At 40.4% G+C, this 13,060-nt stretch overlaps 1 protein-coding gene across 1 annotated transcript; it reads left to right on the top strand.

The window, feature by feature from the left end:
• Positions 1-1,310: 1,310 nt before the first annotated feature.
• LOC102221126 (alpha-2 adrenergic receptor) lies at positions 1,311-5,970 on the top strand. Its single transcript, XM_023345841.1, has one exon. It carries the CDS (start codon positions 2,218-2,220, stop codon positions 3,508-3,510), a length of 1,293 nt encoding a protein of 430 aa, XP_023201609.1. The 5' UTR covers positions 1,311-2,217; the 3' UTR covers positions 3,511-5,970.
• The last annotated feature ends 7,090 nt before the right edge of the window (positions 5,971-13,060 follow it).

Genomic DNA, 13,060 nt, shown 5'->3' with positions numbered 1-13,060 from the left:
TGAAGTAGGTATTAAACATACTTTTAACTAAGCCCACATTTCCACATTACTGATGTGCTTAATTATTTGTCTTTCATAATATTCTAATCGCAAGTGTCGTGTTTTCATTGTCTGTAAGCGGAAAATAACCATAATTAACAAAAATAAAGGCTTTAAAATATCAGTCTGTGTGTAATTAATCTATATGGTGTGTTTCACTTGGTGAGCTGAATTACTGAGACGAAGGAACTTTACAATAAATACTTTGACAGAGTCTGTTTTTATATCATACACTTCTCGGCAACCCTAGCATGGACTGGGGGGGAGGAATCCCATGCTACAAAAATAATAGTTCAAGTCAATTGTGGCACAATTATTGACATCTCCAATAATTCCTTTAAAATGGCTTAAACTAAATATTTCTCTGGGCCACAACAAGACCCATATAAATGTTGCCACCATAAGATGTGTAAAAAATCGTTGACTCTTTACTGGAGGATCAATTTTGTGGGCTTTTTCCTCTTCCAAAAGCTTGGGAAACCTTGCTAATGATGCACAAGGCATCATAAACTTCCTGAAATGATAGGACATTTTAGTTAAACTTCTCCGAGCCTCTATTAAAAACTGAACATATGTCTTCATTCGGTCTTTTAGCAGGGCAATGATGCAAAACATTTGGCCGAATGAACACAGAAATGGTTTAAAATGCAAAATCCTCTTTATCTTCCACGGTCATCTCATCTCCACAGTAGGATGACTAATGCTACTTTTCAAAAACATCAGCAAAGACATGACTTTTTTTTTTTTTTACCTTATAGCAATGACTAAAACTCACTCTAAGAAGAACGCTCTCTCATTGGGTAGCTTTCTAATAATAACTGAAAATATTTCTCCATGAAATTTTTGAGTTTTATTTTTCGATTTGAGCTAAATCTAAAATAAATGGGATTGTCAGGAAATATTGTTTGTAAGTTTGCTAGCTGATGGTACCAATTTAAGATATAAATAAATATTTACAAACTATGATATTGACTTGAACAAGATTTTGTTCACAAATGACAAAGAAGCAACTAAATAAGCAAAATAAAATGTTATTGTAACGTGCATATTAATACAAAAATTTGACGAATGACGAATGTCCAGAAGAAAGAGTCGAAAGAATAAATAATTCAATAAATACATCAAAAAGTACAAGTGGATGTAAAAATATATAAATCAAAAATAACAAAATAATGAAAAAAAGAATGCAAGAGTAAGTAAACAAATAAATAAATCTCAACCCGATGATCGACTAGAACAGATGCTGATGACAGCCGGGATCTTCAGCCTGCCGGCTATAAAACAGATGCTGCGCATCCTCCAAAACATTTCACCGCATTTAAAAAACAAGCAGGCGCGCCACCGTGTGAGCGCGGTGCATCCATCTGATCCATGTGAATGTGCGCAATGGGGGCTGATCTGTCTTCCTGCTCTTGGGTTTTTACGCAGCGGCGCCGCGAGTCTCTCTCAGAGTGATGGTCTCCCATCATCTCCTCCCTTCCTAAAAACAGCTGGCTCGCGAAAAGCTCCAGGACTCCGGTCCTTATCTCGGCCTGAGTAAGATTCTGTCTCACATGTTTCAAAGTCTTACTTCAGCTGACTTTGCGAGATCGGCTTTCAGAGGGGAAACACTTGGTGTTGAGCGCTGCAACACTGACCTCCACTGAAGTGATGTTTGTTGTAAGAAAAAGGGGAGATTTGTTTAGAGTGTGGCCGTCTTGACAGTTATTATTTGGGAAATGTACAGTGCATGTACCATTTTGGACATTTTTTGAAAGTTAAAATGTGCAATTTGAAGGAAATTTAGCGTTTATTTCGTGTCACAAACGGGAAATCAATGTGCGGAGGGAGGGGCAGCGCCTGAGGTTTTTTTTTATGAGAACACATGGGCCATTATTGGGAGCGAGAGCGCACCGTGCTGCAGGAGGCAGAGCTACGGCTGGACGCTGCTCAGCGCCTCACAAGCCGGAGAAGGCATGGCACGCATACTCCAACATGCAGCAGACATGTTCTCTCAACATGCGTTGTCCTCCGACGAAGCGGACAGTCAAAGCTGCACACTGCACCCTAACCGGGGGTCTACTGGTGCGCGCCTGTCTCGTCAGATTTGGTAAACCTGCATCGGAGCCGTGCGTTATTGATGGACTCCCGTGTTGCTAGAGGAGCTGGACGGTGAATTTATCCCAATATTCACCCAGCATGGAGTCGCAGAACGCCAGCGGGATGGACGCGTTCACGGTGGTCCAGCTGAATTCCTCCTGGAGCCCGGACAGCGGCTATTCTCTGGCCGCGATAGCCGGCATCGCCGCTCTCGTAAGTTTCCTGATTCTTTTCACAGTAGTTGGGAATATTTTGGTGGTCATCGCCGTGTTAACGAGCAGGGCGCTGAAAGCCCCCCAGAACCTGTTCCTGGTGTCCCTGGCCACCGCGGACATCCTGGTCGCCACTCTGGTGATGCCCTTCTCTCTGGCCAATGAACTCATGGGTTACTGGTATTTCGGGAAAGTCTGGTGCGGCATCTATCTGGCTTTGGACGTGCTGTTCTGCACCTCCTCCATCGTGCACCTGTGCGCAATCAGCCTGGACCGGTACTGGTCCGTTACGCAGGCTGTTGAGTACAACCTGAAGCGGACTCCGAAGCGCATCAAGTGCATCATCCTGATCGTGTGGCTGATCTCTGCCTTCATCTCTTCCCCTCCGCTCATGTCTATCGACAGCAACAAGGAGGTCGGCTCTCAGCCTCAGTGTGAGCTGAATGATGACACTTGGTACATCCTCTCCTCCAGCACTGCCTCCTTCTTTGCGCCCTGCTTGATAATGATCCTGGTGTACATCAGAATATACCAGGTGGCCAAAACCAGGACTAGGAGTGTGTCGGGGAAGAACCCCAGACCGGATGGCGTCACACAAACTGAGAATGGACTGAGCAAGCCGTCTTCGCCTTTCCATGGGGAGGGGGAGAACGGTCACTGCCAGTGCCCTCCCACACCTAGCCAACGCACAGTCACCATGGGTCCGCAGACTGAGGAGGCCGACATGGAGGAGAGCTCCTCCTCTGAGGGCAAAGGTCACAAACCGCAGCAGCGGGACTCCCAGAGAGCCCCTGTGAGTGGCCAGAAGAAAAGCTCTCTCCCAATTCACATCTCCGGGGTTAGCAACAAATCCGTGGACCTCTTCGTCTCCAGGAGGAAGTGTCGCCGGAGCTCGTTCGCCAGGAAAAAGGTCTCCCAGGCGCGAGAGAAGAGGTTTACGTTCGTCCTGGCTGTGGTCATGGGGGTGTTTGTGGTGTGCTGGTTCCCCTTTTTCTTCAGCTACAGCCTGTACGGGATTTGTGGAGACTCGTGTAAGATCCCCCTCCCGCTTTTCAAGTTCTTCTTCTGGATCGGTTACTGCAACAGCTCCCTCAACCCAGCCATTTACACCATCTTCAACCGGGACTTCAGGCGTGCCTTTCAGAAAATCCTCTGCAAGTCGTGGAAGAAGTCCTTCTAGGCCTGAAAGGAAAACTTGATGGATTGTGTTTTGCTCTTTGTTAAATCTCATTGTCCAGTATTGTGTCTTGCATACCCTGAACCAGCTGCAGGAGCGACATGCTGTATATTTTATCACTATGCCTCTTACAGAACTTCCTGATCTGATTATTGAGTGGAGCCGTCCTTTATGTCTGAGCTGTAATGCTGTAAAGGGGTATTTTTAAAAACCTCTATATCCACAAAAGATAACATTATGTGGAGGCTGAAAGGTAAAATAAGTAGATACAAGCCACAAGCCATTTTCAGTTTGTGCTTTTGTTTCGGAGTTCCCCATTTTGCCTGCTGTTATTAAATCCTTCCAACAGTTTTACTCAAAGCTTTAATGCACGAAGGAAGCACAAAGTGAGTATCTTCATTAAGATAGTGACACTTTAAAGAACAGCTTGACATTTTGGGAAGTGTAGTTTATAACTTAGTGTCTGATAAATGAGGCATAACCAGTGGTCAAGCATGTTGCAAGAAAAATAAAAGCAACAGGTTGTTTTGTTTTAGCTTTTATGTTTGGAAATGGACCTCAGACTTAACCAGATTCCCATATGTTGTACAATTTCGTCAATCTGAGGAAAATTTTGTCAGTTTTTCATTACAGAGGTGTTGGATTTTGTTGTTAAGTAACAAGTGGGGTCAGTCCCTAATGTTAAGCTTCACTTTTTGAACAGTAAATGATGTGTAATGAGCTAAGAAATGCTGGTTGGAAGAGCCCTAACCCTTTTTTCTAATATATGACAAAGCTAAAAATAAATAAATCTAAAACCTTCTCAAGACAGCAGATGACAATATCTCTATAAATGGAAAAGGTTTAAAGGACTAATCTCACATTTTTGACGGGAGGTTCTCTGAAGACGTTATTAGCAGACAATATCTTACCTGCATTGAACAATTCTCCTTCAGCCTTCAGTTATTTTAAATCTAGATAATCAGGCTGAAGCAGCTGAGAGTTTTAAAACGACCACAATCTCAAAATTGTCACAGCGACCTATGAGTGCTGCAGCGCAGTTACTTACAGCAGAGCAAATAATTACTTACATGTAAAATGAGATATAAAAGTAAAGATTTGTAAATATTTCTAATTTTTACACTGCTGCACTTTAAAGTCACACAGTTGCACTTTATTCTTTTCACAGTGTATTTTGTTCAAAGAGATCATTGGCGGCTCCAACCTTATATGTAGATATTCGTCGTCGTGAGCATAAATAAAATCCAATGAAAGCATGACGGCTCAAGGGTCAACAAAATGCAGCTTGTGAGAATTTATTTAATGTTTCTGAGATTGATGTTAATTAAAGATGGCAAAACTTTGGTCTAGGACAGCCATCTTTAACTCCAGGCCTCATTTTGTCCAGGTGTGGGAGCAAAGACACGTCTAAACGTTGCAGGACTTTGGCTTTAACTAGCTTCACTTTAGCTTCCAGGACTAATTATTCTGTATTTATGCCAAATAAAGACAACAGGAGAGACATCTACTTGAAGGTAGTCGATAGATAACTTTTCAACAGAACCTGCTTTCAAAATCCTCATACTTTCAAACCTTAGTAATATTAAAGTTCAGTTTTAATTCTGAAACTGAATTCATGCTTACATTGACCTGATTGGCAGTTCTGAAGATGTCAACTTATATACACATCTTCAGCTCTTTCTTGTTGACTCTTTCTTAAAAATGACACTTGGTTGTCATTTTGGAAGCGTAACCAAGCCCTGATTGTTCCTCTTTATTAAAATAATTCAAATTAAATGATGAAACCTAAGTTTGCACACTTGAAAAACTGCTGGGCCATTTCGCTAATCCAGTTCTTGTGTGAGACGCCACACTGGGCTGGCATTTTAACCACCAAAAATTGGATAATGGGACTAGTGTGTAAGGTTTTTTTTGAGTGTGCATAGAAACCATAACCTTAAATTTGAAAGGTATTCCTTTTGCCATCCAGTTTCCTCGCTTTGGCTTGCTGGTGCCAACGTCAAACTGTTGAATTTTTCATGATTCCTGCTGTAAACATAATTTAAAACTGTAATGGTCAGGCTGGGGGGCCTTGAGTGTTGTCACGGCGATACATAACTCTGACCGATGATGACATGAACATAATACGTTAGTCTCTGACACTGAAATCTGCTCTGTGTTTAGCTTTGAGAGGCACTGACATTATGTTCACTTGGATATAAGAAAATGTTCTTATGACCCGCAATCAAGGTCATAACTTTCACAGTGACCCTAAACTGCTAAGAAACATACATTTACTTTGAAAGTATTTTATTTAAGAAGAAAAAAAACTACCTCTGTTATTTTCTGCTGCTTCTGGATTTGACAAAATGCATATCCTTATTCTGCTTCATCTGTTTGCTGTTGTGCAAAAATAAAAGATAGATAACCCATAATGTCACCTGGTGTGATACTGAAACATGCACAGTAATGGTGAATAAATTGCTTGGAAAATGCTAGCATGACTTTATTTCTTGTTTACATAGAAGGGAGTCAATCTACACGTAGAACGCGTTACATTTCTTCCCAAGCTTTACCCAGACAAGACGTGATATTGGGCTTGGGCAAACCGAAAGTGAGACGCCCAGGAGAAATCCTGATCAGATGTCTACATCACCACAGCGTACTCATTTCTATGAGAGGGAAAACAGGCGTTCTTCACCGAGCTGTTCCCTGATGACGCAGCTCTTCATCTTACAGCTGGAGCTGAGGTCAGTCGTCCCACAGCTGCTTCGATCTGGAATCTCGTCCTTTCGGTCAAGATCCATATTTCATGACTGTTCGTATGTTTTGCACATAAAGACGCGTTTATAGTTAACATCAAGGGAAAAATCTGAAATTTAGAAGGAAGAATGGTGGTCAGGTTTGTGTCCAGGGTGACAGTGGTTTGTTGTCGGTTTCTTTTTCAATCCCCAACAGAAACATCATAACTTTGTCTGCAAAAATACTGAATTAGTTCTGGTGTTTGAACTCAGTCTGGGATCTCCCAGAAGACGGCAGATATTGGGAGCTCTTCTGAGTGCAAGGAAAAATAAATCAAGGGTGGATGAGTAGTTGTAACTACATAGTCTGCTGTTATATGAAAGTAAAATACTAACTCCCCAGGCCTAGTTGACATAACACTGATTCAACAAAGAAGGGATGCTGCTTTAGGGTGGAGGGGAAATTGGTAAGCCTCAGATTGGCAGCAACAAAAAGTGGAAATTTTGAGACAGGTGTGCGGGTCACAGGTCACCCAGGAAGCAATAGAGGGGCCTGAAGTTAAATCAAAGAAAAAGAGGCATTTAGTTTCTCTTATGGAGTGCCGCCATATGTGTTTCAGGGCGTTGGTGACCTTTCGCCACAACAAGCTTGATGTTGGTTCTGGCAGCATCATAATCTAATATTCCCCGGAGCCCCTGTGGGCCAGAATGAGGAGGACCTGAATTCCCCACTCGAAAACTCCACGTTTTCTTCGTGTGGGTGAGCGCGCATGTACGCAGCTAAACGCCATTTGTAGCGGGTAGCGATCCCGTCTGCTGTTGTTCCAAATGCTATTCGCAGCCACCGGAGATTTATGTCCAAAAAGCACAAAAATAAAACCGCTCCTCACCACGTGTAATTGTGACGGGTGGGAAGTGCGATAGAAGACAGCAGGGAAATCTGTCGGCATTTTTGTAACCAAAAGCTTTTGATGAAGACGTTTTCTTTCGGGGATTTTTTTTTTTTTACAAGAGCGTACCCCGCTGTGAGGACTGAAGCTGCAAGTTGTGTAAAGTAATGAAATTTATTGATCACTTTGAACACCTGAAAAAACTAAAAAGAAGAAAAAATGTTTTGCAAGGCTATCAGGGATTATTTAAAATACCCTCTCAGTGATAATACCTTTTGTCCACTTTATGAAGATTCTAACAATCGACTGAATTCTCCAAACCAGCTAAAGGTTTAAAGGTGCATGCTGTAAAAAATTTTATATTAGGACTCCAGAGGTTTTGCTCTTTTTTTTCCCAATTAGGATCAAAATCCAAATGAAACAAAGTAAGGAAAGTTAGGTTGTTCTAGCTAGTAGATTTACAGGATGGGAAGAAATTAAGCAAGTTTAGCCGAGCTAATAAGAAAACCATAAACATGTGAATTCATGACTTCTATGAAAGTTGTGTTCTCATTATATGTGCAACCAAAATGATCTCAACAGTGAAAGAACAATCTTCTCTACAGTTTTTTTTTTTGTGTGTGGCTGTAGAGAATAACCTTTGTGACATCTAACTATAGCTCAGAGCTAAAGAAAAAGTTCTTGTTAATTTTTATCAAACTGCACTCAGTAATGTTTTAATCATAAGTAAACAGGAGCTTTTTCCTCCTTGTTTTCCACCCAAACAAACATTTCGAAAGGTAGACGCTTTGACTTTTCTGCGAATAATCATTTAGCATAAGTGCATGAAAATAAATGTACTTAAATTAAAAGTGGGATTATTCTAGAGTTTTCAGATGAAATTTTCTACTATAATAAACATTGAAGATTTCAGGGTTTTGTTCACAAAGTGCATAGGGCACTATGTGAGGGAGGTGGCATCTGGCTTTTATAGAAAGCATGTTTTATTGGTATTCTATAAATTTATGCAGCTATTCAAGATGAGTCTGAAAAAGCCATTTAGGTTCCCCTTCTCATTACTAAAGGAAGTAAATTTTGGTGAAAGGCGGAAATCCTCGGAGTCTTGTGGATACGATGCCACCACACATGACTGGCTTCAATTTTCTGTAGAGCTTCAGAACCCAAGAGGGAAAAATATGAGCAGGCTGTTATGAGACCGCCACAGCAGGACCACCAGCAGGCAGAGGGTTAGCCCTTCACACAAATAAATAAAAATACAAATACATATTTTGCTTTGAAGGAATCTGCCTCAGATAAATATGATGAACTGATAACCTGTTCCGGACGGATCGGAGACGTGACAGAGGTACTGGTCTACGTTCAGTACCTCCGTCACATCCTACGCTGCTCCAGCCACACAATAACACAGGATTTGACATGAAAGTTGTTAGTGATATAATATGCTGACGGTTTTATGAGCTTTGTAGCTCCAAATACTCTGTCGCAGCAGACTTTCTGGAATTTGCAGCCTGAAATGGGAGCCATTGTTTGCTGTTGTGTCAAACAGCTTGGAAATGATAAGACTGACTCAGCTGGAAGCCAAACGAAGTTGTCTGTCTGATTTTCTTTACAGCTGAAATTAGCATTTTGTTTTTTTCTATGTAACTCGGCTCCTGCAACAGCTGTAATTTGAGCAAAAGGGTTAGCTCACAATCAGTCACACAAACTGATATAAAATAAGGTATTTTTGTCATCTGAAACCCGGCGTGAGTTTGTGCATTGTCTGCAGCAATTACTCCCTTAATTATAAACTGAGAAAGAATTAAAAGAATTTTCCATTTTGCCTTTTTCTAATGTTTCAGCTCATTAATCTAGTTTTTTGCTTCCACAAGACAAGACAAAGAGAACTTGAGCAAATACAAAAAGCAGTTTAAAAACGTAGGTGTCCTTTATCAAAAGAAAAAATAAATCATTCCTTTGCTCTGCTTTGGTTTAGTCTTACCTGCCTGACCGGAAGAATCAAGCAATCACTTAGAAGATGAGTTAGGCTGAAAGATCATAAACGTAACGTATTTTGACCTAAATAAATTTAATAGCAGGTGAGAAACAAAGCCACTGATATCAGTTAGTGTTATAAAGCCATCACACTGGTTTTGAGACGGCAGTGAATCACAGTAAGAGCCATAATCCACAAATGGAAAGATGGAAAACCTTCCCAGAAATGTCTGGAACAGCAAGGTCACCTCATGGACATATTGGGTCATCCAGGAGTTTACAAGAAGCCAGAACATCTAAAGAACCACAGACTTCAGTTGTTTACGTTAAGATTCATTAATCAACTCGGAGAGAATTGGTTAAAGTTCACAGCCAAAACCTCTGCTGACCAAGAAGAACATGCAGACCTAAACTCAAGACCTGGAGGGAAATTTTTCTGTGGACTTATGAGGCAAAAGTGTAACTTTTTAAAAGGTAAGTGTGTCCCTTTACATCTGGTGTAAATTTAGGACATTTCATGAAAAGAATATTAAACATATAGTCAAGCCTGGTTGTGGTTGTTTGATGGTCTGAGGCTGTTTGCTGCTTCAGAATGAAAACGACTTCTTGTAATTCCTGACTTTTGCTCTCAACAATCTGCTTGCAGTGTTCTCAGTCAAAGACACTCACAAGTCCACCCATGAAATTTTTCAAAGAAAATGAGAATTTTGTATTGGTACAGTCAAAGTAAAGACTTAAATCTACTTGAGATGATGTGACACAACTTCAAACAGGCCATTAATTGTTAAAAAAGTGTCCAATCTGAAAGAAATAAAGCATTAAAAAATGTATGCCACATGATGCACATATCCCATCCATCCTTCCCTTTTTTCTTTTTTTCTTGTTGATGAATCAAATCCTCATTCACAAAGTGCAGTTAGTGTTTAGGTAAGTTGTCTTTGTAAAATATCAAAATTTGTTTGATTATTCAAAACATTCAGACGTGAAGAAAGGCACAAAATAGTCTTTGAATGGGGCTATTCTGTAATTTCTTCATCATATAGACATAATCATCCAGCCACGCACAATAAGCCAGAGGGTCTTCAAACAAATCTAGTGAAAAGATCTAAACACATGAATAATTAAAGGGTTCTGTACACAGCATATCCTGTGGTAATGTTACAGGAAACATCAAAGGAAGATAGATATTCTGTTTACATGTTGTTGAGTTAAAAAAGGGAGAAAACTTTTGTTCAGATTCACTCAATCATTTTCCTACAGGAAATAAAATTGGATGTTCGCTTTTACATTTGTCCTCTAAATGTGAAGGCGATCGCCAACAAGTGTAAATATTTGTCAGTTTTCCTCTACATACAAATTTTGAAGAGCGCAAATTTTGGAAGGTGCGGCAAAAAGCACGATTATGAAACAGCGGTCAGGAGTTCACAGCTATAGGTTAAAATGATTATTAGAACTGAAAGAAATGGGTCAAATTCTTACAGCCTGCTTTTTATTCAACCTTCACATCTTTTTGGAAGCACTTCAGCAACATTCTTAGAACTATCATCTACTTTTGCCTTGTTTTCATTGATGGGCCACAGATTTTACTGAGCAACAGAGGAACAAGCAGATCCTTAAACACCCCTTAAGTCACTTTTATTGTTTTGTTTGTGTGGAGAGTAAAGCAGCCTCAGGGAAGCCATATAGCCAAACAAAGAACCCGATCAGCAAGATGAACCTTTTCTCCCAGATATGTAGCTGCTCCATTGTCACTACAGCTGTAAAGAGCTGCTTTTCTATGTCATTTTTTTTTATCAAATGTAAAAATTCTAATTATCGCTTAGATTTCAACCCAGAGGCATGTTGCAAATTTAGATGCAATTACAACTAATAATTAAGAAAAAAGATTACATTTATTTTCTTTTAATGCGACTGCTTCGTGGGATAAAAACAGTGTTTTACTGTAAAATGAGGAACGACAGTGGAGGTCCAGTTGGTGTTATTAAAAATCTGAGCTATGCTTCAAACTCTTTAACTAGATTTGTTGTTGAGGGAATTGGACTTTCACTCCAGCTGCCACGAGAAATTCCCACAAATTAAAAAAAAAGAAGCCTCGGTGGGACTTTTCTCATCTAAAAACATGCTCTACTTTGAAGCATGTCCCCTGAGCCCAATGCGTCATTAGATTCAAACACAGCCGTCGGGCCGCTACAAGAGCTTATTCCCAGGCTGCCAGCGGTTGTGTGCCACCAGTTTCCAATGAAAATGTGGATTATAAAATCTATTCATTACTCCTCATTTTCAGATGTCTGTAACTGTGTTTTTAGCCACTAGAGGGCAGTGCAAAAGAGCTAATCATTATTTAAAAAAATATTTAAGTTTTCTGTCCAGTTTTCAAAGCTGTTACCTCCTGGCAGTTGAAACTGCATATTTACATACACTGTAAAATACAAATAGAAAATTTTCTTAACATAATTTGACATTAAATTACCGACTTCAGGTCAGTAATGACTATCAAAGTTTTTCTGTTTACTACTTGGCAACATGATGAGAGATGATTCTTTTGTTTTAGCTACATTTGTTAAAATTCAAATAGGTGAAATGTTTTGGGTTTTCTTCTGCAAGACTCTCATGAGAACTTGCTGGTATTTTGGCTCATTCCTCCTGACAGGACTGGTTTAACTGAGTCGGGTTCATAGGTCGCCAAACACCTTTTGTCAGCTCTACTCAGATTTCTATACAAATGAGATCAGGGCCATTCTTCCTCACAAACTGTTTCCAAAGTTGAAGTTATCTGGGCCTCTTCTGTGCACTCAGCTTTATCCACACTCCAGATCTTCAGTCACATTCAAGTCGGGTGATTGACTGAGTCAGCTGTGTGTTGGGGATGATTATCGTACAGAAACATTCATCTGTCTTTTATCTTCTGATTCTTATCCATAGTGTCCCGGTTCATTTCTCCTTTCATCATCCTTCTGTTATATGATGTCTACGGGTTCATCGTGCTGAAAACAGCTTTACTGATGTTTTGGGTGTTTGAGATGCATTTTCATTCCCCCTTCCAAATATGGAGCGTGCTAATACATCTGAAGAAGTACATTATGTTTCGATGTCCAAGCATCTCACTGTTTGTCTAAATGTTCTGCAGGAAGCTTTAAATGACCTTCAGCATGTTTTTGTTTTTCCAACAGTGGAGTCTTGTGCCATCACAGTAGTGCAATATTATCATTTTTATGGAAAAAAATAAAACTACCTGCTGATTCCGACTCTTGCTGAAGCTTTCAGAAATGTCGCGATGTGGACCTGGTTATGGCTGCTTGAGGTTGCATATCCCGGATTATGTTCCTGTGCATGGATGCTTTTATTTTCCTGTTGCAATAAAGAAGTCATTTCACTCATCTGTCTGTAGCTGCTTCAGAAAAAAATAAAAATCATAAAGGTATTCAAAATCAGTTGGATGAATATTTGTGATCACCTCTAGAGTTCCTGCTGCATCCTCCTAGATTTTAACTTCGTCCTGCAGCTTTGTGAGTTCACACTGTGGGCTCCACCTGTCCGCGGCCCTGAATGGATCCCCGTATTTCCCGATTCATGACATCTGTGATCATGGCAGGAGCCTTTTGATGTCTGAGACCTAATGTTCATGCTTTTCAAATCCACCTGGCTGAGATGAGATACTAGCCAAGAAGCATTTGGAATAAAATGAACTTGTCCCGACATACTTGTGGCGAACGTGCTGCAGGGTTTGACAAATCAGACCGAATAAAAGCCGCTGATTTAGATTCCCTCTGGCTTTTTAAGCAAAGAGGGGAAATTATATTCAGATGTAATGATATGTCCAATTTTCTCCACCTTTCAACAAGCCTTAAAGAATACTATAATTACACATCAAATGCAATTTAAACAGACCCCCGTAAAGGAAGCTCGCTACACACCCTGCAGGCTGGGAGTACATATGGAAGGAATTGGCACTGCTGTTAATGGCTGCAT

Source organism: Xiphophorus maculatus, chromosome 14 (assembly GCF_002775205.1).
Source record: "Xiphophorus maculatus strain JP 163 A chromosome 14, X_maculatus-5.0-male, whole genome shotgun sequence".
Classification (NCBI taxonomy): domain Eukaryota; kingdom Metazoa; phylum Chordata; class Actinopteri; order Cyprinodontiformes; family Poeciliidae; genus Xiphophorus; species Xiphophorus maculatus.
Note: the sequence above shows the minus strand (reverse complement) of the source record. Positions and strands in the feature narration are given on the sequence as shown.

Coding starts and splice junctions, on each gene's coding strand:
- LOC102221126 (XM_023345841.1), top strand. CDS start 2,218: ATGGAGTCGCAGAACGCCAGCGGGATGGACGCGTTCACGGTGGTCCAG.